The 24507-nt window shown below is 44.0% G+C and overlaps 4 protein-coding genes and 1 long non-coding RNA gene across 8 annotated transcripts in view; 2 read left to right on the top strand and 3 right to left on the bottom strand.

Moving 5' to 3' along the window:
* SLC1A7 (solute carrier family 1 member 7) overlaps window positions 1-7134 on the bottom strand; it is a 48444-nt gene extending 41310 nt beyond the window's left edge. The window contains exons 1-2 of the mRNA XM_017805337.1: window positions 6994-7134; window positions 5867-5946 (exon numbers count right to left, since the gene is read on the bottom strand). Of these exons, the coding sequence (XP_017660826.1) occupies window positions 5867-5946; window positions 6994-7134 (221 nt within the window). The remainder of the gene's footprint in view (window positions 1-5866; window positions 5947-6993) is intronic.
* Window positions 7135-8894: 1760 nt separating this feature from the next.
* On the top strand, window positions 8895-15332 carry CPT2 (carnitine palmitoyltransferase 2). The gene is made up of 5 exons (XM_017805335.1): window positions 8895-9047; window positions 9795-9875; window positions 9983-10089; window positions 11341-12645; window positions 13563-15332. The coding sequence occupies exons 1-5, from the start codon at window positions 8920-8922 to the stop codon at window positions 13892-13894; spliced, it is 1953 nt and encodes a 650-aa protein (XP_017660824.1). The 5' UTR covers window positions 8895-8919; the 3' UTR covers window positions 13895-15332.
* Window positions 15333-15756: 424 nt separating this feature from the next.
* On the bottom strand, window positions 15757-21345 carry CUNH1orf123 (chromosome unknown C1orf123 homolog). 3 transcript variants are annotated; one of them, XM_017805341.1, is made up of 8 exons: window positions 21181-21320; window positions 21018-21101; window positions 20888-20944; window positions 20105-20186; window positions 19597-19628; window positions 19116-19193; window positions 16952-17017; window positions 15757-16161 (listed from the first exon to the last, which is right to left on the bottom strand). In XM_017805341.1, the coding sequence occupies exons 1-8, from the start codon at window positions 21184-21186 to the stop codon at window positions 16084-16086; spliced, it is 483 nt and encodes a 160-aa protein (XP_017660830.1). In that variant the 5' UTR covers window positions 21187-21320; the 3' UTR covers window positions 15757-16083. The 3 variants fall into 3 exon arrangements, with proteins under 3 accessions (XP_017660830.1, XP_017660832.1, XP_017660831.1); XM_017805343.1 differs by having other exon boundaries at window positions 15843-16161; window positions 21028-21101; window positions 21181-21345; XM_017805342.1 differs by lacking the exon at window positions 21018-21101 and having other exon boundaries at window positions 15843-16161; window positions 21181-21312.
* A 656-nt stretch (window positions 21346-22001) lies between these two features.
* MAGOH (mago homolog, exon junction complex core component) lies at window positions 22002-23767 on the bottom strand. The gene is made up of 5 exons (XM_017805344.1): window positions 23635-23767; window positions 23467-23525; window positions 23264-23374; window positions 22881-22963; window positions 22002-22283 (listed from the first exon to the last, which is right to left on the bottom strand). The coding sequence occupies exons 1-5, from the start codon at window positions 23720-23722 to the stop codon at window positions 22184-22186; spliced, it is 441 nt and encodes a 146-aa protein (XP_017660833.1). The 5' UTR covers window positions 23723-23767; the 3' UTR covers window positions 22002-22183.
* Window positions 23768-23814: 47 nt separating this feature from the next.
* The window catches only part of LOC108492741, an 18356-nt gene continuing 17663 nt past the window's right edge, over window positions 23815-24507 (top strand). For both annotated transcript variants that reach the window (XR_001873207.1, XR_001873208.1), the window contains exon 1: window positions 23815-23943. This is a non-coding gene — a long non-coding RNA (uncharacterized LOC108492741). The remainder of the gene's footprint in view (window positions 23944-24507) is intronic.

Below are 24507 nucleotides of genomic sequence, written 5' to 3' on the forward strand. Positions count from 1 at the left end.
CTAGCCTGCACCCACAGCATCCCCAGCCTGCACCCACAGCATCCTCAGCCTGCACCCACAGCATCCCCAGCCTGTACCCACAGCATCCCCAGCCTGCACCCACAGCATCCTCAGCCTGTACCCACAGGACCTCCACCCAGCACCCACAGCATCCCCAGCCTGCAACCACAGCACCTGCAGCCTGCACCCACAGCATCCCCAGCCTGCACCCACAGCATCCTCAGCCTGTACCCACAGGACCTCCACCCAGCACCCACAGCATCCCCAGCCTGCACCCACAGCATCCCCAGCCTGTACCCACAGGACCTCCACCCAGCACCCACAGCATCCCCAGTCTGCACCCACAGCATCCCCACGTCCTCTTGCACAGTTCACAGAATTATCAGCTCTCCAGATGAACTGATGAGTTCTGAGAGGCAAAGTTTGGGATGGCCCAATGAGGCCGAACAGTGGCAGGATTCCATCAGAACACAATGAGCAATATTTGTCATTAGTGGGATGTAAAAATGCTACTGTGTTCCCCAAAGCAGAGAGCTGTGGGAAAAAATATATGGGGAAAAGAGTACTATAACAGAGTAGTTTCTAATTAAATACCAGGCTTTAACAGCATGAATAAGAATCGCCAACTTGGGAATCTGAGCAGAAGGACGAAGGATTACCAGAACTGATGGCATTATGGACAGGAATCCCCTTAAACAAACACAGTTCTATATTTAGCATATCGTATTTAATTCATCAACAAAACTACAATAGTAACCAATATTTATTACTACCCCCCAAGTGAGCCTTTGAATAAATATAAAATTTTATTAGTATATACTTGCTTGTATCAGGCAAAACATACTCAGAGGAACAAGCTTTATAATTTAAAAAATACTGGTCAAGTCAGTTGTTTAGCTTTAAAGGGAACAATAGTTCTTTAACAAGGTCTGCACATGGAAAAGGATCAAGTCTTTGCTTCTGATTACTTCTTAAATATCTAGAAAATGGTCGGTGGTAAATAAATACTAAATTTAATAATCATCATAATCTTAGGAAAACAAGCGAATATTCCCTGGGGTAACCAGCTGAACAGCTCAAGTCTGCCCTGACAATTCTTTCCCACAAGCACTCTCACTGCTTACTGCTAATCATAGCTATAGAAAACTCAGCCCTGTATCTATTACCAGATAAAAACTTAATCATATAAACAAGGAGGGTGCTGAAATAAAAGGATATAAAGGATATAACTTTCTATTACATATATAAGTAGACATACAGGACAAAGAGAAGTCAGTAGGTTCAGCTAGTGTAAACCTGTGTAAGTCTGGCTTCAGCCTGCTTTTCTGGAGAAGCAAGACTTGTGTAGTCAAACGCTGTGTCTGTGAGAGCCCTTGCTGATAACATTGTAATTAATTTTTCTCTGAAATTATGCAGAGGGGATGGAAGGCTCCAAAAGAGAGAGTTAAGTTCCTGTAAGGTCTGTGAAAGTGTATATTGAATGCAGGAGAGAAATCACGTGTGGGCTTCTGGTGTTAGCTTGCAAAAGAACCAGGAGCTGCAAGCCCTGCCTCTCCTCCAACCTTCCTCCCAGCTCTGCAGCACACACGGTTTGCACTTGGGTCTGGTGCCTGTGGTGGTTCTGCCTGGGGTCTGGTGCCTGTGGTGGTTCTGCCTGCCCTGAGCTCTGCAGTGCTGGGAGCCAGACCTGGCCTGCCCTGTGGGCTCACCGGCACCTCCGAACAGAAAGGGAGAGGGGAATTTCTTTTTGGGGTAAGTGCCACAGTGTGGCCTCTCTGCCTGCCACAAGGAATCCATGCCAAACAGCAGCATTATAAATGCCTCAGCAATGCTAAATTTTTCAGTCAAAGTTTGCAACTTCTTCAAAACATCACTCAAAACAAGATAAGAAGTTGTAGCAGCCCAGGTTTCAGTACCTGCTTTCCCAAAATACTGAAGTTTTTCAGCTTACTCGAAATCAAGTTTCTGGCCTGGTGGACACTGCTCATTACAAAGCCGGTAATGTGAGATGAGGGCGGTGGGGCAGGGAATAGGCACAAGGACGAAGATGCTCTGAAGGGAGGTGACAGCCCATGAGTTGTGTCACAGTACATGGTTGGCCTGTGCCTGAGCCAGTGCTGTGCCCGAGCCAGTGCTGTGCCCGAGCCAGTGCTGTGCCTGGCACTGCTGGCACAGACAGGAGGGGGGCAGAGGGTTTGTATCATCTTTAGCAAAAGTGAGAAGGTATTAGTGGCAAAGTTGAGTGCTTGTTCCTCTCCAAGTTTTTTGCATCATGCAGACGCCTGAAGATCAGATTGGATTACTTCAAGCATTTAAGAAGTTGAGAAAGTAAAGTGATGAATAGGTATCCGTGGCAATCAACTTGTCCTGGAAGCAGGTGAAGGAATCACATGTGCGTGTGTGTCTGTGTAAGTTTATAATTAACCATAGTGAAAGAGAGTGGAGGGTACCGGCAATCCCTGGGATGCAGGACCCCAGGCCGTGGTACTAGCAATCCCTGGGATGCAGGATCCAATCAGTGGTACCGGCAATCCCTGGGATGCAGGAACCCAGGCCGTGGGACTGGCAGTCGCTAGGATGCAGGATCCCATCAGTGGTCCCGGCGATGCCCGGGATGCAGGATCCCATCAGTGGTCCCGGCAATCCCCGGGATGCGGTCCCTCGGTGTCCCAGCGGAGCCGCCTGGTGGCCGCGGGCGGTATCGCAGCCCGGGCCTCTGCCCGCGCCGGGAAGTGCAGGAGGTGCCGGGAAAGGTTTAACAAACCTGAGCAGCGGGAACTGTCTGCAGACTCGGCCCAGTGGTTTTTTTAACATCTCCGAATTCTCGGAGCAGGATGCACAGGGAGACACCTCTGCCACACTTGATAAAAACCTGAGATATGTGTTGAAACCTTTTGCACGTAAGGGAGAAAATATCCTATTTGCACTGCAGCTGTCAAATGAGGATTGGAGACACTGTCTCAGAGAGAATCAGGGAACTTCAGATCCCCTGCAGCTGATATTTCAGGCTTGTTGAGGACACCTCTCTGTCCAACTGCAGTAGGAGCTCAGGCAGTGCCTAAGTGTGTAACTATGAATTCAGATCTGGCTCCTCTTCTCTCTCATCTCTCTTAATATTCCCATTCCCAGGTTTAAGAATAGTACCTATGTTTATACATATAGTAAGCTCTGTACATCTGGTAACTACAGGGTCTAAAATTTTGTAACAGCCAGCACTGAGTATCCCCAGGGCAGACACAATCTGTCGGACTGTTTGTCTGATTTTTAAATTTCTGTTGCTAACAGAAGTGGCATCCTCTGTTGTGTGGGTACTTGTCATCATCACCAAGAAAAGCAAACTCTATAAATGAGACAAAGAGGATACTAATAGGTATGAGCAGGGCTAGAGCTCAGGCAGAGGATGGGTGCAATAAATATATAGTTATTCCAGAGTCGTTCTGTGATGCTGTGAAGCTTTTTTATGTAACCAGGTAACTGAAATAATATCAACCCCCTTCCCTAATGAAGGTCCAGGCCATAACAAAACCAAAAGCTCATGCAGGGCTCAAACTGGCAGGCTAGCGGGTGGTGATTGCTTTTCCAAGATTTTTCTGTCTGTGAGAAAAAAAGAAGTAAGACCATGGGTGACAGGAGACATCAGAACAGGTGTGGGAGCTGTGGGATAGAGCACTTCCAGGTGCTGGGACAGAGTTGGGTAAAACAAGAAACTGTCCATTGAAGAAACAGTCTCAAGTTGTTCAACTGATTTCTTCTGCTTCCAGGGAACTTTTAAAATAAACACCATTCAGAGATACCTGACTATATCATAATTTCCTCATTCCTAATGGATACAATCTGCAAAGTTCCTGTTTTACTCTCTAACTATCAGGTCAAGAGGGAACGTACACATTTTCAGGCATTTCTGTAAAAGGCTGGATCTGTGCTAGTGGCCTGTAAGTGCAAGATTTTTCTAGTCTATTGTCAGTCTTCTGACCCACACAGTTACCACATTTTACTTCTGCTGCAACCCTTCAAAATAAACTCTAGACTTGGAGATGGAGTATTTTGCACTCAGTCCTTTTAATCTTCCTTTCTTAGATTAGAAAGCTATTTCTATTTCTTTACAAGTAATTTTTTTCTTTGTGTATATAAGGAAAAACTTGCATTAATTTCAACTAGGAGAGCAATATTTAGAGCTCTTTTCATGGTGCTGTACCTCTGGCTTTTGTAAACAATAATAGAGAGTAATTTAAAAGATAATTTAAATGCCTTTGCTCTGGCAGGACAGGCTGAAAATATTCCAGATCCACAAAGAAATGTAGTTTAAATGTGCATGCAGATTGGTAAAAGTACAGAGCATGGGTTTACTGATTTTATAAAATGGATGTGTGGAAAATTTAACTGCATTGAGTAGTTTTTACTTGCAAACCCCTGACATTTCAGTTTGCAATAGCAAGTGATAGTTTGTTACACACAGAGATGGACTCATACTGTCGTGCAAGGGGAGTTAATCCATTTGAGGGTCTGCAAAGTTTCTTGTCAGGCTCAGAGGTTCACTCCTGACACATCTGTAGGTAACCTGAGCCATCACAGGCTGTGTCAGAGTAGCTATCTCCTACTGTGCTGTTGCTCTTCCTGACATCTCTAAAAAATACAAGAGGATCTAAAGAAGTACACATTTTAGGGAAGGGCATGTGAATCTGCTCCAACCCTTTTCTGTCCTCCTTATTCCTGTGAGACTCTTGTTTTCATTGGAAAACTCTCCTTCCACCTCTCAAAAAAAAATCTTTTGACATGTTTTGTCTTGATGTTGTCTTGCTGCCTGGGACAGAACCGGAGTGAGTCTATGGCCACGTGAACAGTTTCATGCACAGAGCACCATGACTCAGCTTCGTTCTGTGAAAGACCATGAGAAGGCAGATCTAAAGGCAGATAATTTAAAACTAAAATTAGTGCTCAGTTGTGTTAATTTGCAGCAACTCTCTTCATTCTGAAGACTACAAACTTATTCTTTCTTAAAGTGGAAGATGAGGTCTTGGTGTGTGTGTTAGGTTTCAGAAACTGAGGCTTCAAGGAAAGGCACCAAATATTGCAATAATTTTTTCTCAGGTCTGGTAAAGTTAGCTTTGTTACTCTTCTTATATCTTCCCTAAGCACTGGGCACACAAGTTAGCATTGGCCATCCATAATTGGTGTGTGGTTGGGACTGTAGTCAGTTGGAAGACAATCAAGCTCAGAGGAGAGACAAACCTCTCCTAAGTCATGCCCTCCCACTGCAAAGGCAGCTCCCATGCACTGTCCATCAGAACAGGATCTAGATCATTAATTCTGCTACCAGTAAAGTGGCACCATTAAAGGTTCTGCCTTTAATGTACTGAGAAATCACTTTCACTTCCAGCTGAAGCCAGGTATATACTATTAGTTCACTGGAGACACAGGGTTTTTTCAATATTCATCATATTACAGCACATCTCTCAAAATACTGCAGGACACGATAAATAACTGGGCTTTTCCATCTTATTTGAACAGTGTATTGTTTCAATAATTTAGACTTAAGGTGGGTTTTTTGATAAGGTGGGTTATTTATTCCATATATTTAACTTCTAGTTAGCTTGAAAGAAAAAGTCCTCCCATGACAAGGGAAAAAGAAAACAATAAAAGCCCCCGCACATTAATTTTAAAGCCAATAATAGCTGTACGAGATACTGCAGAAATGATCCTATTGATTAAAAAACATGTTCATGGCTCCACTATAAATGCAAATGCACAGCAGTCAGTGATGCCTCTGGCACTGTCACTTAATTCAGTCACAAGTAAAACAGTGGCGATGACAAGTCTCATTTAGGAAACATGAAAAGTTATTGGAACTATTGTTGTCCTCACTTACCTTGAGACAACCAGTGGGAGAATCAGCATTTTCAGCATCCTCATCAGTAACTCACCAGGAAACTGGAAGTAACTAATTTCCTAGAAATACATGAAGAGATGCTTATTGTTTTGAGCTAAAGACTGTCTGCCTTCACCAGTGCTGCCAGAGCTGGGGATCAGATAACACGGGTAAAATCTGCAGCTTTGGCATGTAAGGTGGCAAAGATAGCAGGCTTCAAAAGATCATTTTAAAATTAATTAGATTACATAATGTGTTGCTATTCAATAAACACCCTTCCTTTACAAAGGAAGACAGAAATTAAATATGTCATCACTTGAGGACTGTTGTTAATAGGTTGCTCTGAATAATCTCCTCATTCTGTATTTTGTGTGTTTTCCTACGTATGTATGAAGCTACTGCTTGGACACAAACGATGCTCAGACAGTGGTTTGCCATAGCAGAAAACAGAACAGGTTTAGTTTGGTTGCATTTACTAAATGCCATATTTTTTAACCGAGATTTATATTTTGTGCTCAAACAACACATTCAGCAATGCAGGTTGTCGTCTGGTCTGTCTGACTAATGCAGCAGAAATGAGCACCCCCAAGGGCTTGGTTGAAGTGTGCTGGGGGAGAAAGCCCCAAGTGACTTCATGGTCTGCTAATGATGGGAAATCTTAAATTTGTTAACATGGAACGCCATTGCTGGGATATAAACATCTGCACCTCTGTGCATCTGATGCTGGAAAATATTCCCAGTGTTTTCTTTAGATATACACATTCCAAAATAATGTAAAATCCAATATATTGCAGTACCAGTTTTTCCAGGTCTATATTAGATGCTACATCTCTTCTAGCTTAAATGTCCACTATTATTATCCATACTTGCAACATTCTGTGTTTATGCTACACTTACCAGGTGTCTTAGAGACCAGAACCCTTTGCTGATGTATTGTTTGAGAACGTGTGAAAGGACCCAAAGACCAACTTAGATTAACAAACAGATGAAATTAAACTAATTTAACAAATATATAGACACAATTTTTGTGTTCCAAAGCCCGTGCTGAAGTTGCACAAGTTCCATATGTCTTCTGTTACGTAAGTGTGGTATTTTCTCCGCAGTGTTGCTGCCGTGCCCACTCTTACCTGCTGGGAGAGTCGTCTCGTCCTCAGGAAGAATCCAAGGAGACAGCCGATGGTGACGGACAACACGGAGAGGATGAGCAAACCATTCCTTTTACAAACATCCTTGATCCGAGCGAGGATTGCATCCAAAGCCACCGCCATGCTGTGCTCCGTGCTCTGCGGGGAAGAATCAGCATCCCATGAGGAGAGAATTCCCTCACTCCTCTTGTTCGGGTGGACAGATCTGGCTCTGTATAGATCAGATCAAAGCACTTCCAGTTCTGCTTAGCTGACCTGCAAGGTCACCCCTCTGCCAATAGCCACCAAGCAAGCAGCTGGCGTTATTGTTCCAAATTAATACCAACAATCCTATTATCAACTACATCATTAAGAGCCTGGAAGAAGATTAGGGGGCTCTGGAAAATTAGAACAGAATGCAGTAGTATTTCTAAAACAAGACTAGTTCAAAACAAAGTGACACTCCTGGGAGAAAGACGGTGCATTCCTCAGTCTCTGAATTTGGGGTCTGGACACCCAAACCTGGAAAGGGAACTCTACAAGTCAGCACTCACACAGGGAACAGGAACATTACTGCCGTTCTCCTAAAGGGTAGGGCAGGTAACATTTGGAACAGGACTATCACAACAGGGCAAGCTAGGTGAAACTGGACTTCATTAATTAAAGCAGGCTGGGGTTTTTCGTTATCATGGCCAAAAAAAGGCTGAATGAGCAGTGTAAGAGACACACATTGAACAGGAAACAGCTGCAGACTGAAACATGCAAGGACATCTTCTGGCATTTGGCATTTATTGTCTTGGAAGTGAAATGATTTCACTTTTCTTCCAACCACTATGTTGATTAGGGTAGGGCCAATTTACTTTCAGAGGATTATGAGACTAAGCCACAGGGATTGCTTTCCTTTCCTTTGCTGTGTCCGCATTCAATCCCAACGCTGATTTTTATGCTGGTGAGTATCTGATAAAAATACACTCCTCATCACCATTTTCTGTGCCACGCTTTCTTACGAGAGCATTTCCGGAGCTTCTGGGATATTCTAATATTATTCAGTGTTTTTACGGAAAATATTGGACACAATACAACAAAAATACAACGTGCGTTCACAATTTTACATTTTATACTGTGATATAGAATTGTACACGCTCACGTATGACTAAAAAAGCTCAAGAGGGATTAAACTGCTCTCTTGGAGGCAGGATCTGAATCCTGTATAAAGAGTAGGACATATGGATACACACACACACACAAAAAAAAAAAGAGAGAGAGGAAAAGTAAGTGGAGTCTGCATGTTGAACAAGAGTGCTGTCAAAACAAGAGGATTGCAGGAAACTTTATTAATGCATTAATAGTTTTATTATTGAATATCGTGTTTCTGATTTAACTTCTCAATGCAAATTTAATCAATGCAAATTTTATTACTGCAAACTTTATTAACGGCTATGGCGTTACCGCGCCACTCCAGACATTTTCCAATACCCTGATAACCTTGCTGCCTTGACGGCGCGCATCGAATCGACTTTCTTAATGGAATAATAACAGGGAAAAGGATTCGTTTTCCTCCCTCCTTGCCGGGGGCAGCGACGGGCGGTGCCGAGAATGGCGAGTAGTGCCGGGCATAGCGGGCGGTGCCGGGGAAGGCGGGCGGTGCCGAGGATGGCGGGCGGTGCCGGGGAAGGCGGGCGGTGCCGGCAGGGGCGGGCGGTGCCGAGAATGGCGGGCGGTGCCGGGGAAGGCGGGCGGTGCAGAGGGTGGTGGCCGGTGCCGCGGATGGCGGGCGGTGCCGAGGGGGACGGGCGGTGCCGAGGGGGACGGGCGGTGCCGGCGGGGGCGGGCGGTGCCGAGCGTGGCGGGCGGTGCCGAGGGGGTCGGGCGGTGCCGGCGGGGGCGGGCGGTGCCGAGCGTGGCGGGCGGCGCTGACGCGCTGCTATCATGGCGGCCCGGCAGCTGCTGAGGGCGGCCTCGGGCCGCGGGCGGCGCGGGTACAGCAGCGCGGGCGCTGCCGAGTTCCTGCACCGCAGCATCGTGCCCACCATGCACTACCAGAGGAGCCTGCCCAGGTACGGCGGGTCCCGGGACACCCGCGGGGAGTGCCCCGGGCTGCGCTCCGAGGGCGCGGGGCGGGGGCCGTGTGGGGTGTCCGCGCTGAGGCGGGGGCTGAGGGAATGTCCTCCCTCGGCTCCGAGCTGTGCGCTTCCCGCTCTCCCTGCGGAGGGATGAAGTGTAAATATGGTTGTAAGCCTGCTTCTGAAACATCCCTTTGGGTCGCAAAGGAACCCCGGGAGTGTATCGGGATTGTTTTATAGTAAGGAAAATGTTTTTTTTTTTTGTTCTGAGAGGAAGTTGGCAAAGATACACTCGATAGGAAATTTGTAAGAAAGCAGATGTCCAGCACCCCGCAGTGAGGGGAAGGGCTGAAGCAGGGCTGGCAACCTTCTGCGGAGCTGCTTCTCTGGGCAGTGGTTCCTGTCACTGTGTTCCCTGTGAGGGGTTAACACCCATCACCGCAGTACCTTTGTAACAAGCCGGTCAAGTTGCTTCTCTGCCTTGTTTCCCAAGTATTGTAGGCTGTGCTGACCCGTATCTGTCTATTCCCCTAGTTCTCTTATTCCACAAGAAACTTATGAGACATTTGGAGAATATGTATTATATTATCCATATATATATATGTATATATATATATAGTGTAGTATTTATAATAGTATTAGGAAGGATAGGGAAGAAGGGAGGCTACTCTGTAAGAAACTCAAGCTTCATTTGTACCCTTGCTCATAAAGTGCATTGTGTCTGTGTTCCACTTCCTCCAGACTGCCTGTTCCCAAACTGGAAGATACAGTTGTGAGATACTTGAATGCCCAGAAACCACTTTTAAATGATGACCAATTCAGGTATGGACAAACACATATTGCACTGTCATGTGCTGCTTCAGAGCCAAGTGATACAGATGAAAAATAGGACTGTGACAGCATTTTGACTATTCTCTTGATTGCTGCAGGAAAACTGAAGAACTCGCTCATGCCTTTGAAAAGGGAATTGGAAGAGAGCTACATGAGCAACTGGTTGCTCAAGACAATCAGAACAAGCATACTAGTTACATCACAGGTACGCTGGCCTGCTGGGTTTTGGAGAAGTCTGTTGGTCATCATGCTTGGTAACATCTCATTATGCTACAAATATAATAGGCTGAAGCTTAAGTAATCCATAAACTTGGAATAACATGCTGTGAACACTGGCTGTCTGTTTAGGTTGAGGTTAAAGAGCAGCTTATCTAGTAGCTCCCTTAAGGAAACTAAAACAATCATTTCCAAATAATTCCATGTTATTTAGTAAGAAAACTAAACTCTAAGGGAGGGAAGGGGTCAGAGAGTATAACTAAGTTTGAGAGGCAGAAGTGGTCAGTGCTCTGGACTTAAAAACCCCTAAAACTACAAAACCATAATCTTCTGAAGACACAAACAAAAGAAGCAACAGAAAGAGAAAAATGAGAATAAAGGAAAAGCACATTAGGAGAGGGAGAGCATGCGTATAGATTTTTGATTATACTGTTTCCACTGACTTCCACGTAGAAGTGTCTGCTTATGGAAGTATTGGATAGATAACAGCAGAGGTGGAAATATTCAAATACCTATGGAAGTAGAAGTTGCCGTGTTGCCCAGTGAATGCACTTCTGTCCTTGCTCTCTGTTGAGGCCTCCTCTAAGGGTGTTAGCTACGATAAATTCTGTGGAGAACACCAGATTATTTTACAAAAACTGCTGTTTGGTTTGTTGTATTTAACTTTCCATTCACTTTGAACAGCATCTAAGGGTTTAACTGGTGGCTTTATGTTGTTCATCAGTGCTTTTTGTCCGTGAGCTGTGGGGTGTCTGTATTACTTTTTGTTTAGTTATTATTCTTCTTTAGGCCTCATAAAAGACCTGTTCTACTTCAAATTGGTTTCTGAAAGTATGTATATTTGCCTCCACCTTAGACTTTCAAGTCCAGGGTTAAAAGGCTGCGTGATGATGACAGATGTGGTTTTCAAACTGTAGATGAATTCTAGTTACTCACCTGTGAGAAACTGTAATTAAAATTGTAACTTAGGTCCTTGAGCTACCCGTTGCCCTTCTTACAGCCCAGCTAGAAGGTTCAACCTCAGTGACAGAGAGTTGCAGAAATTAATAGTTTAAGAGTAGGTAAAGGGACGTACCACTCCAAATGTGAGGTGTTGGGTGAATTACTGCATATGTTTGTTGTGTTTGTAGGCACTTCAGTGTGTGTTTATTCATGATCACTGTTGGACTACACAAACCTCTGGTCTGACTCAGTGAGCTGTTTTTATGTTCTGACCTATTTTTCAACTCTCAATTTTCAGGTCCCTGGTTTGACATGTACCTAAAAGCACGTGAGCCCGTTGTTTTGAATTTTAATGCATTTATGTCTTTTAATCCTGATCCCAAACCGGAATACAACGATCAGCTCACACGAGCTACGAACATGACTGTTTCTGCCATACGTTTTATGAAGACCTTCAGGGCTGGTTATCTGGAACCAGAGGTTTTTCACCTCAATCCAGAAAAAAGTGACACTGAGCTCTTTAAAAAAATTATCCGATTTGTGCCTTCTTCGGTGTCCTGGTTTGGTGCCTACATGGTCAATGCTTACCCCCTGGATATGTCTCAGTACTTCAGGCTTTTCAATTCCACACGGGTGCCTAAGCTCGAGAAAGATGAGCTTTATACAGACGAAAAGGCAAAGCATTTACTAGTACTGAGAAATGGAAATTTTTATGTGTTTGACGTTATCGATAGAGATGGAAACATGCTGAAACCCTCAGAGATACAAGCACACTTGAAATACATCCTTAGTGACAACAGTCCAGCCCCAGCCTTCCCTCTTGGCTACCTCTCCGGTGAAAACCGAGACACGTGGGCATCGCTGAGAAGGAACCTACTGGATAATGGCAATGAAGAAGCTCTTCAAAAAGTAGACTCTGCTGTGTTTTGTTTAAGTTTAGATGATTTTCCCATTAAAGACTTTGTGCACTTGTCCCACACTATGTTGCATGGGGATGGTGCTAACCGCTGGTATGACAAATCCTTTAACCTCATCATAACCAAGGATGGCACTGCAGGAATCAATTTTGAACATTCCTGGGGAGATGGTGTGGCTGTGCTCAGGTTCCAGAATGAGGTTTTTAAAGACAGCACCAACTCACCAGCCATCAGCCCCCAGTCCCAGCCTGCTTCAGTAGACTCCTCTAAAGCAGTGCAAAAACTTGACTTTAAGCTGAATGATGCCTTAAAAGCAGGGATTACCAAAGCCAAACAGAAATTCGATACCACTGTAGAGTCACTGTCTATTAACATGATTCAGTTCCAAAAAGGGGGCAAGGAGCTTCTAAAGCAGAAGAAGGTGAGTCCAGATGCTGTGGCTCAGCTGGCCTTCCAGATGGCTTTCCTTCGCCAGTACAACCAGACTGTCGCTACGTACGAGTCTTGCAGCACCGCAGCTTTCAAACACGGCCGTACAGAAACGATCCGTCCTGCCTCTGTCCACACCAAGAAATGCTCGGAAGCTTTTGTCAAGGAACTGTCCAAACATAGCACAGAAGAGCTGCAGAAGTTGATAGTGGAGTGCTCCAAGTACCACGGCCGCTTGACAAGAGAAGCTGCTATGGGTGAGTAGGAACAGATCATACACTTCTGCTTTTGCATGAAAAAGGTCTGTAAATATTTAATTTACAACCAAATAATTTAATTTTGATGGCGGTCTGATGCTAATGTAAACTTGACAAAAACAGTAGCCAAAGGCTGCAGTTTAAAATGCCTTCTGTAACACTCGTTTCTTGATGGAGAGGAATGCCTCCGTGATTTCCACATCACTGTTAATGTGTTGAGAATTTTTTATACTTTTTTTTGTCCCCAGGGCAGCTGGGGTATTGGAAGATTTGATAAAAACTTAGTGCATGTTGTACTCCCCAGGACAACCAAGAACTTTGGCTTTAAGTCTGTATCCGTGCAGGGGATAAAGGCTGTAACAACTTCCAAATCAAACTGATATTTTTGGCTAGTCTACTCCTGGCATTTTTCAAAATGTTCTTTTTTTTTTTTTTTTTTTTAATTGTCCTTCCCAAAAGCATAACTTGGTTTATTATTTCAGTAAAATAGACTGTTGAACATTACCCCATAGAGTCTAAAATTGGCCTCTTTCTGTTGATGCAAGATCCTCTTCCTCTTTGGATTAATAAGTTTTAGGAAAGCTTTTTTTCTGCTTTAAACAACTTGGATATGTTCGGATAAATAGTTAATCAAAGAATGTGATGTATTATTAAAATTGTCTGTTAACATTGCACTTTAGTGTACTCTCATAATCCTGGTTGATTCTTGCAGTAAAACAGCCCCTCTTCCCCTGGGATGTGTGCATGAGAAGGGCAGAATGTCTGGCTTCTGAACAGTAATTCCCGCTAATACAAAAAGGAACCTCACTTCTACAGACCTCTTTTGTGGCTGAAAAACAATGTGATGTCACAATAAATGAGTTTACTTCCCACAGAAATGAGCCATCTCTCTAATACCTGTTATTTGATTTGAACAGGGCAGGGATTTGACCGCCATCTCTTCGGCCTGCGCTACTTGGCCTTATCCAAAGGGCTTGCTCTGCCTGATTTCTATCAAGACCAGGCCTATGCTCGGCTCAATCACAACATCATTTCCACAAGCACGTTGGTCAGCCCAGCTGTGCAGCTGGGAGGGTTTGGCCCCGTGGTGTCCGATGGCTTTGGATTAGGATATCAGGTACATGACGACTGGATAGGTTGTAATGTTTCCTCTTACCCAACTAGGAATGGTGAAGAATTCCTTCGGTGTATATACAAGTCACTAGAAGATATCTTTAATGTTTTAAAGGGCAAGAAGATTGATACTTAGACATAAAGACATTAGAAGACTTTACAATTGCAGTACAAAATGCAGACTATGTCTAATTGACATACTGATCAGTGTTCAGCATGGCTGAGACTGCCCAGCTTAATTGGCTTCACGTATCTTCACTGAACTTGAATACTGTTAGATTCACTATGAAATTTGTATTTATTTTAAAGAAATCAATTACAGACCTTGAGTGGATGCTTCAGGAAGCATCGTCACAATGTAAAATTAAGTAACTCGCTTAATTGTGAGTAACTTACATTACTCACAATGTAAAATTAAGTAACACATCCATCTGTTCCAACTGATCCATGTGTTCTTAAAACACATCATCTAAAATAAAAAGTTTATGAACTTGGAACTGTGTTCCATGAGTGTTCAGACACTCAAATCACTACTGTGATACTACTCTTAAACTGCTGAGATTTAAAAAAAAAAATACATGCAATAATTTTAAACATGAAAGAGTAGTTCCATTTGCACTTGCAGTAAGCTTTCTTACTAACTGCTCACACTTACTTTTCTCTTTAAACTTGAATTTATATCAGAACTGATGGTGCCTCAACTGCTTGAAGGCTTTCCACTCTTAACTTCCCGAGAAACTAAAAAAAAAGAAGTGGGAGGCCTTAAGTGATATGCAATCATCAAATGGATTGTTAAACTGATTGGAAAAGACTGTATTTTAATAAAGCTGTCTACTATTAACCACAAAGTTCTTTTATTGCCAGATCTAATTCATACAGTATAGGCAGTCCCTTTATCCATAGCTCATGATTCTTCTAGAAGTTGGAAAGAATACTGCTGAAAGCATTCTGCACTTACATGGTATGTGTAAATTGAACTCCCGCCTTTTAAAGCCTTTTGACTTCCACTCTTTTTCTTCTGGAAGGATGAGTCTTTCTCTAGAGCTGAGTAGAACTTGCTTTTGTGATCTGTGTAAAGCTAATGCAGCTCCTGTCTTTCAGCACAGCCCCCTGTCCTGGACAACCAAATCTATTAGCAGAACAGAGAAGTCTGAGCACATCTGATGTGACAGATCAGGTTCAGAGGCTCAGAAACCTACTTGCCTTTTCTCTTCCTTTGGATTTCTCAGCTTCCAGGCTCTCCCAGTGTCTTTTTTCTTTATCACAGTGAATGTAAGCGATACCATATCTTGGAAGTATGAACTGCAAGTGCTGGAAGGGGAGAGGCATGCTTTTAATGGGTAAGCCTGAAGGCTTATGAACTTTTCCTAGTCAGGGCTGTTTGCACCTTGTAATTCGCTGTTCTAGTTTTCACCTGAAAAGCCTTATTTTAAAACTCTCTTTAAAACTTAGCATGATTGTTCTTGCTTATTTAAACAAAGAAAGGAAGGTGATCATTTGGGAAGATGAAGGAAATAATGTATCAGGAAACAATAATCAGACCAAAAGTCTGAATAAAGTTCACTTAAAAAGTGGGTTGGGTTTTTTTTTTTCCTTTGTGGTTTTTTTTTTTGGTGGGTTGGGTTTTTTTGTTTGTTTTTAAACATGAGAACAGCTGGCAAGATTGTGAGTGCATCCACCAAGGAGCACAATGTCTGTCTTCAACTAAAAGTGATTTTTATTTAATGACACACTTGGAAAGATAACTTGATTTTCAGAAGATTGTAACTGTGTAAATGTCAACAGCAGTCAAGCTTGGTAAGTGTTCTCAGTACACTCAGCTCAGTGTCTTTACTTGAAGTGGCAGAAAGCTACTAAAGGTGTAGCTGTTCCCTGGAACAGTTAACACAAACCTTACTAATCCTCATAGCCATTTCTTCATGATAGACTTTAGGGCTGTAAGTTGTCTGAGCAGTCACTGTGTGCAGTAGTTAAGCTACAGTCCACCACAACCATATATATTTCAAAAAAAAAGCATTAAGAAAATGGCACAGTTCAGTCAGGTGTATGTACTGTTTTCAGTTTGTACTGAGGCCATCTCCAAGTGCTCTGTGGAAAATACTTTATTAGAGAATGCTGGGGACAGTAAGTACAACTTAGTGATGTTGGCCAAAGGTCAGACTCGGTGATCTTGGAGGTCTTTTCCAACCTTAAGGATTCTATGAACTTAGGTTTCTATTTCTGAAGTGCAGCCAGATAAAAAAAGAAACTCCAAGGAAACTTTGTATCTGATGGATATAGCTCCTCCATCAATAAGCATGTCAAGATTTATTAGGGCTGGGAACTTCAGCATTTTACAAATTTGTGGGTAACTTCATAGATCCCAACAGATTCCTTTGTTTTTTCATCATAGTCATTCCAATCCTGCAGGAAATAAGATTTCACAGAGTTAGTCACAGAGGACAGAATGCACACAGACTGGAATTCAAACTGAAACCAAATGTTACTCAAAATTTGGGTCTTGGACTTCTGTGGAAAGCACTGTGCAGTCACCAAGTTAAGTTCTGACAGGTGAGAGAAGCAAAAGCACCGACCTGAAATTAAATGACCTTCAGTCTCAGTGTTTTTATTTATATAATGTTGTAGGTTTTTTCATATGTAGTCCACAGCCTGGAGTGGACAAGACAGCAGCCATGGCAGGTGAAAGGATTATCTATCATTTACAATACCTTAGTCAGGTGGGTAAGCAGATATGCAGATCCCTGCCAAGTAGGATACCAGGGAACAGATTTGACCTTGAGATTCCTGCTCACAGCCAAGGAAGATTTGCAATGCTGGTGTCATTATCCTGAGCTTTGAAGGACAGTGTCTGTATTACTTTTTAATACCTCTGTACACAGAAAAATGTGCAGGGATCTTCCCAGAAAAATCAATTCACCGCTCTCATGACCCCAGCCATTTAATATTCCAGGTTCCTGCTCTTTGGAATTCCTGAGTGACTTAAATAAAAGTAGCATTTCTACCTTTGCCAGCTGCTAAGTTATCAAATACCTACTTCTAAAATGACACTGGTTGTTCATAGTTGATGCAGTTCCTCTCTCCAGCTATGACCTTCCTGTGGCTACAGGAAAGAGCAGGGTGTGTATTTTGCACTAGTGACTTGGGGAAAGCAAGCTAAATAATTAGATTTACCAATGAAACTAAGACAACATACCTTTTCCAACAGGTTTATGTCATTGAAAGGTGTGCCAGATTCTGCACCTTCAGCAGCAAACCCTGCCTGCAAACACATTTGCAGAAAGTTTTTAAAAGTAAGTCGTACCAAGAAAATAATAAATATGATCATTGAAACATATTTAAAGAAAGTAACTCAGCACAAAATTTCACTGTATATTTAAAAATCCTAGCCACTTCTGTAGCATACAGGAAGGTTTCTTACATTGCCATTTCTAAGTACAGAATTTTATTAACAAGTAGCTAAAAATCCATGTTTCTTCCTGGTTTTCTGCAAGGGATCTACACTTGCATTTTTGATAGAGAAATCCCACTAATGCCAGTCAGACATTTAGCTGTGTAAGAATGTGCAAAGTAAGCCACATGATTTTAAAATATTTCAGGATCTGAAGGAAGGTTAAGCACTTGGGAGTTAAATAAACCACAGAGTGGGTGAGATCTAACACGAGGAGAATGATCTGCAGGGCACAGTGGCCCTTCTAGAACTGCTGGAAGCCCATCTCAAGGGAACTGCTGGGGTGGAGAGGAAGATCAGCATCATGGGCCAAAACTGCAGAGCTGCAGTACAGAACAAACACCAGAAAAATAGAAGAAGCCCTGCTTTTGCCACCTGGAGCCACTCACCAGCCCTCCAGGGAACAAGGAGCCATGTGACTGGAATTACACGCTTCTGTACTAGGTCTAAAAGGAGGGTGTATATCCGGAGAACCAAAGGATACTTTCTCTGCTTTCTTTTTTTAGGTAACTACAATTTAAATAAGACATGCAAGCATTAAGCCACTTTAAATTGACTTCAGGTGTGTTTGTATTATGTCTACCACGAATAGGGAGAAAATACTGTAATACTATGGCCATGGTGCTAATCAAAAGCCAGATGTAAGGCTGTGGAGAAGCCAGGCTGGCTTGGGTCATGTCAAATATAAAGGAGTTTACAGAATTGTTTGGAACTGCAGAAGTCATGCAGGCATCAGAAAATTCTCATTTACTGATTTAGGCTCCAGAAGATTCACTCAAATATCTCTTCAGGAATTCAAGTATACTCTCCAGTCAAGTGCAGAGACCAAATTTAGATTAAATTAAAAGCTTTAATGAAGCTTTTTTCTCCAGATAAAAATAAAATTGACAGTTAGGATGCAGAGCTCTAAACATCTCCTATATTTTGTAGTCTTCCCATAGATTTTTCTTGAGGGGTGAGTTCCTAGGTCTGGCTGCATAGCTTTCAAACAGGGATAAACTAATAACCACTCTGTTCCTCAGAAAGATGGGCTTCACTTAAATAAACAGATAAAGACCTCCTGCAGCACTCTGCAGTGGGGATTCTATTTATATCAAATTCGTTGTAGGATTGGCTTCTTTGGGCTGTTTCTTAGCCCAGCATCACAGTCTGAGGGAAGGATAAGACAGGTTTATATCTGTCAGTCTATTTACACCTAATCCGACTGGAATAATACGTTAAATATAGCAGGGAGTTAACAGGCATGACCGTGCACAAGCAGATGAGTCACTGCAGACTGGCGTGGCCCTGGAGAAATCCTTTAACTCTGAACCTTGAGGTGTGCTTTGCAACAGCCTTTAAGTGCCGGTGATCTTCAGCCTTTGCTCAAGTTTCACGTGGAAAACCGCCAATATTCACTCCCTGTGGCTTTGGTGATGTCAAATCCCAAAGGAAATTTGTTTGGTTTTTAGAGGGCATACACTGAATCGTGTTCATAACCTGAACTGCATGTGCTCTCTGTAACAGCAAGGAGCACAGTGGTGCTCTGTCCAACGCTGCACTCTCACAATTCCCCTTGGGAAAGACTCTTCTGCGATAACCTGAGCAATGAAGACCTCTCAGGTGAGTTCAGGTGAGCAGTGCTGAGTCACCTGTAAGGCAGCTGGAGTAAGACTCCAAGGTGTGCCTAGTGCTAGATTTTCCTGGCACAAAGAATACCGGAGTTGTTAATGTTATCTGTTAGTTTTTGGGTTTGTTTGGAGTCAAATGAAATAGAAAAAAAAGTGAATGGGAATCCCATGGGGAGAATGGGAATTTGGGAAGGTCTAGGATGTTCCAGAACCATTTCAAACAATGTGTATGTTATCGCTCTAGAGTCTACAAGAAGTGTTTTTAAAAACTGAGAAACAAATCACAAGTAAGATCTCACCTGTGGTTGAAAGTCAACCGGTTCCAGACCTCGGCATTCAAACTCCACTATTGTCTTGAATTTCTCACTGTCTTCAGCCTGTAATTGAGCCAGAATTCCATTAGTTTCCATTTAATAGAGACAGTGACAAGCATTAGTTTAGGAATGGACTGCTTTAAAGGCAGTACTGTCATCTCTGATGCCCCAAGTGACAGCAAAATCCTAGGGCTCATTTAATAGGTGGTCATTAACTAGAATTTCTTAGTCTGCTAATACAGGCCTAACCACCTCTAATTTGAGTGATACAGTTCTGTGTTGGCTTATGAAATGTATCAGATTATTCTACACTTGAGACTCTGTGCAGGAGTCTACAAGAGACAATTTCTGTCAGGGAACAATACCAGCTTCTTTTGTGTTCTTGAAAGAGGATGATAAAGCAAAAACTCAAAATAGTATTAATGCTAATTTATCTCTCGTTACGTAGAAGAGGAAGCAAACTTACATTGTAAGGCTTGATTGTCTGACTTAAAATATCTAAAACAAAAAAAAAGTGTAAAAGTGAGTTGCATTATGTCTTCAGTTTTATTCAGCACAAACCAAGCACCAGGTTCTCCTTTCAAAGAAATTTCCTTATACAAAGCAAAAGAAACAAAGTCACCAAGCATTTCCTGCAGCTGGCCTTCAGAAGGTAGAGTTCACTTTTTCTCCCTTCTCCTGAGAAGTTTACACTGCACCATTTTGTTACCTTACCAATGCAAAAAAAATTTGCATGCTTTGTAAAGTGACATTGCAGATGAGTTTTGTTCATGCAGAAACCTGGACTCACCAGGCCTTGCTGTCTCCTTCATGAGCGTGAGGTCGAGTGTGTACCTGTTGTGAACTCAAGCACTGGTGTGCAAGGGAAGAAATCCCTGGTGAATGCTCTTTACAAGCAAAAATGGGGACTAAAAAATAAACTTGGGATAAAAAGTGACAAGTGGATGGTGCCTGTTGAACATGTAAGCACGTACCGATGGAGTTCTCCCTGGAGCACAGCTTGCACTTCTGCACCATCGTGGCACTGCCTCGGCCACCCTTCAGGGGAGCACTGTCCTAAAAACCACGACAGCAGAGACATTTGTGACTGCACTTCAGCTGAGCCACTGGAAACCTCTGCAAAGGTAAAGCAGTTTTTACAACAGTCTTTCACTTCTTAAAAATATTGCCACAAGAAGGCTTTTTTTTAAACGAGGTTAGTAATTCAAGAAGCTGCGATTATCAAAGAATAATTCTGTTCTAGACTTAAAACAGGGAATAGTGGATAGTTATGTCTTGGTCCACATAGGCATGTTCTATTAATTCCTCAAAATACATTCCTGCCACACAGTATTATGCAAGAAAAAAGGATCATCATTCTGAAGAATGGAACCTTCTCTTATCCCTTATCTTTTATCCTGCTTTTTCAGTTTCCAAGTGCTAATTTAGCATGCTTAACTCACCTTGAATTACCTAAATTTCTCCAGAAATATTCCATCAGCATCAGAAAAATATTTACAGGCACAACCTTATTCTGATACCACTTCAAAAATTGTTTTCAAATTTTATTTTTACAGAAAGTTTTTTTTTTTAGAGCAGATGTAAATAGTTGCTCACTAACAGTCACCATTCCAATGGCATATTTTAATTAACAGTATCCAAATTTTTTTTAGTATGGAATATGACAGCGTTCTCTAATTGCATATAGCAATTGAAAAACTCGTCTAAAGGGTTCGTGTTCCCATTTTTGTTCTGAGGCAGGTTACAGGGACACGCACCATCAGCCGCAGGTACTGCCACTTCTCAGAGACTTCGCCGCAGTTCGCACATTTCAGCTGGAAAACAGAAGTCAGAGAGCTGAGAGCTGTCACTAATGCGGGATGTGTGACACCCCCGGCCCCGCCGCACCTTGAGGTACCATCGGAAGTCCTCGCCCTCGGCCCGCAGCCGGGTGATGTTCTCCAGCGTGGCGCGGAGCTGCAGCCCGATCCTCTGCAAGGCAAGGGGCGGCGGGAGCGGCGTCAGCCCGGATCGCATCAGCCCGGCCCGACCCGGCCCCGGTCCCACCTACCCCCATGGCCGCGCGGGTCTCCGGCCGCTCCTCCGTGGAATTTTTGTGGAATTCTCTTCTCCCTCTGCCCCGCCGAGGCCGTGCCCTCAGCCAAGATGGCGGCCGCGCCCGGCGCTCCCTGCCGGGCTGAAGCCGACGCGAAGCCGCGCTTGCCCTCAGCCAAGATGGCGCCAGTCACCGCCCCGGCAAGGGGCGGGAAAGCGGGAGGGGCTGGCACCGGCAATGAGGGTTTTCACCTTTAAAAAGCCATTTAACAACAATTGTTTTTTAATCGCAGTGGGAATTACTTAGGAAATATAGATGTGCCAGAGAAAGCAAGGGCACAGTTTGGCAGCACTGCTGTGGGGAACAACCTCAGAGCCCACAGGGAGTCTCAGACCCCTCAGTCTTTTAATTAATGCTGCGCAACAGATCTGCTAGACTAGAACTTAACTAAATACATTCTACGTTGCTCTTCAAGCTTTTCCAAAGCTGGACGGGAGCATCAGTGAAGATCCTGGGTGGCTCCTGGGGGCCTGTTCTCCACCTGTGCTCTGGGGGCAAACAGGTGAGCACAGGACATGAGGAAGGTGACGCGTGTCTGCTACCACCAGGTACCAGGTGCAGAGTCAGCTGGTTTGCACTTTTGGGCTGGCCAACAGAACAGCCAGCTCAGGACAGTAACAAAGGTTTATCCTGACAGCTGGCTGAAGTTTCATTTCACAGAGCCAGGCTTAGTTCCATTTTCTACTGCTGTGTAGACAGAGAAATATAGGATGTGTGTGATACAAGTGAGTGTATCATGCTAAAAGAAGTGTTAGGAAGTCAGTCTCTCACAACTCAAAAATTAAAAAGAAATCTCATCCTTTTAATAAGGACACTCACTGACAGTTTTTAACAACAACAAAAAAATGTGAAATACATAAAAGCTCCAGGCCAGAAACCCTGACGAGCTGGAACAGCATCCTCCCCCCCACACCCATTCCCCCATACAGAATGTAATACAAACTTCAATTTGTCTGATTTAAATTGGCTTAATCTTGAAGTGCAGTCCAATGAGACTGAAGACGAGACACTTAAGGTCCTGGACCAGGTAGTAGAATACTCTCAAACCTTCTGGATCTCTGCAGTGCACAACAGAAGGAAAGAAAACAAAAGAAGTTTAAGACTGATGCTCTTTTAGAAGAGTTTATAGAACTAACCTATTAAAAAAAAACCAAAGCCTGTAAGGAGACTTTCTGGAGGTCACTTTAGACATGAACAGATTTTTTTTCATTCTACATTGATGGATAAAACATTTTGCATTCCAGGTTTGCATATTTTAAGTCTTGACAAAATGTGCATTTTTTTCATGAAAGCCAAGTAGCAACAGCACTTAGGATTAAAAAAAACCAACCAATCAACCGTGACAGCCAATCTTTTCAGCTTTGGTGAAATACAGAAATCTCAGTTCTCCCAAAGACATTGATGCAGACAGGTGAATGGCAGGTCAGTTTGGCCTATGAACACATCTGACAGGGTTCCTATAGCAAGGTATTTGAAAATACGTGTAATGCCACAGTCTAAAGGCAGCTGGTACATCACACTGCAACACAGAGCAGTGTCCCCAGGAACTGATCTGTACCTTGAAACAGTGTAAAATACAGGTACCCGGTAATCAGCAAGTTTAATATAGACTGTTAAATAAAAACAACAGCAACTTAAAAAAGCAGGGTACGTACTTGGACTGATTTACATCAATGAGTGAACCGATTTTTGACGTGGTAAAGGAGATGTGCTCGTCACCGATTACTATCTCAAGCTCCTGGAAAATAAAAGGTTATGGGAACTCTACTGCTTTGTGGTACAAGTTACCGAAATACTTAAGTACTGTGATAACTTTTTTTTTTTTTTTTTTACAAATTTCTATTACAGAGACATTGAGTGCAGCAGGTCTGTGAATCATATTAACTCCCCCAGCTAAGCTGCCATTGAGTCACTACTCAGGTTTTAAGGTAGTATTGTTTCCCTTTTGGCTGGAATCAACACAGCCTTGAGGGGAAAGTTCTGTTATGCTTCCAAGAAACTACCCACGGAAATTAAAGCATCGATTAGATGCACCCACCTGCCGGCCCACCCTGTCCGGAGGCGGCCACAGAGCATCATCTTCCTTCGTGATTTCACTGTCGTCGATGATTCTCTTCAGCTCCTCCATCACGCTCTTGTGCACGTAAGCCTGGACACAACATCCCAACATGGAACTACAACCCCTGCACACACCATTCCAGCAGGGAAACCGAGCCCCGCGCCGCCGCCCCCCTCACTTACCTCCTTGCGGATCATCACATCGTTCTTGTAGTTGCTGTTGTTGGCGTAGCGCAGCTTCCCTGCGGGGAGAGGCCGCGCGTTAAACCCCGCCGGGGCGGCCCGGCCCCGAGCCCTCGGGGAGCGCAGAGCCGTCCCTCCCGGTGCCCCCCGGCCCCCGCCCGCTCTCACCGTCGGGGCGGAACTCGAACTCGAGGAACTCGTGCCCGAACTTCCCCTTGTGCCCCACGTAGTACCGCAGGTAGAAGTCGCTGGCCATGTTCCCGCCGCCGGCCCGGCATGCACCGCGGCGGCGCGCGCCGCTCGCGTCACGGCGGGGCTGGGAGGCGCGCGCGCGCGCCCCCTGGCGGGCGGCGGGGCCGTGAGGGGCGGGAGCGGCCCCGCCCCCTCAGTCCGAATCCAGCCGGGACAGAGCCCAGATCCAGCCGGGAAGCAGCCAGACCCCACCGCCCGACCCCACAGAGGCGCGGAACGGTGCAGGTGAGGGGTCGCCGCACCCCCGCCGGCCCCAGGGGAGGCTCGGGCCCTCGCCTTGGGTGGCTCCCTGAGGGGCGCCCAGCCCGGGCGGCTGGAGCAGAGCTGTTCTATCGTTGTGGTATTTGCGGTGCTTGACAGAAAAATGCCGCAGCGGTGGTGGCCGTGGCCTGGGTGCCATCGCTGGGACAGGACTGGACACATCCACACTGGGATTGACCTGTTGCAGGGCTCGGTCGGTGCAGGACAAGGTGCATCCTCTGCCCTAAAACCTGTGGCCTTTTCTAGGCAAAAAAATGAAAATTATTCACTTGCTGCTAATAAGGGCTTCCTTATAATTGCACAGGCTCGAAGGGTTAATGACCTTTCCCAAATCTTCGCTCGCGAAGACTGGCCATTATTATTATTATTATTATATTTATACATAGTAATGAAAGACAAGACGTGCAGCTCTCCCTTTGTTATGAGCCCAGATGTTGACATTCAGTGTCACTGCAAGAATTCGATACCCAGGTTTTATGTTACAATCCTTCCATCCTATGTAAAATAAAGCTAAAATTTGTATTTATG

This window comes from Lepidothrix coronata, unplaced genomic scaffold (assembly GCF_001604755.1).
Source record: "Lepidothrix coronata isolate B3197 unplaced genomic scaffold, Lepidothrix_coronata-1.0 Scaffold12, whole genome shotgun sequence".
NCBI lineage: Eukaryota > Metazoa > Chordata > Aves > Passeriformes > Pipridae > Lepidothrix > Lepidothrix coronata.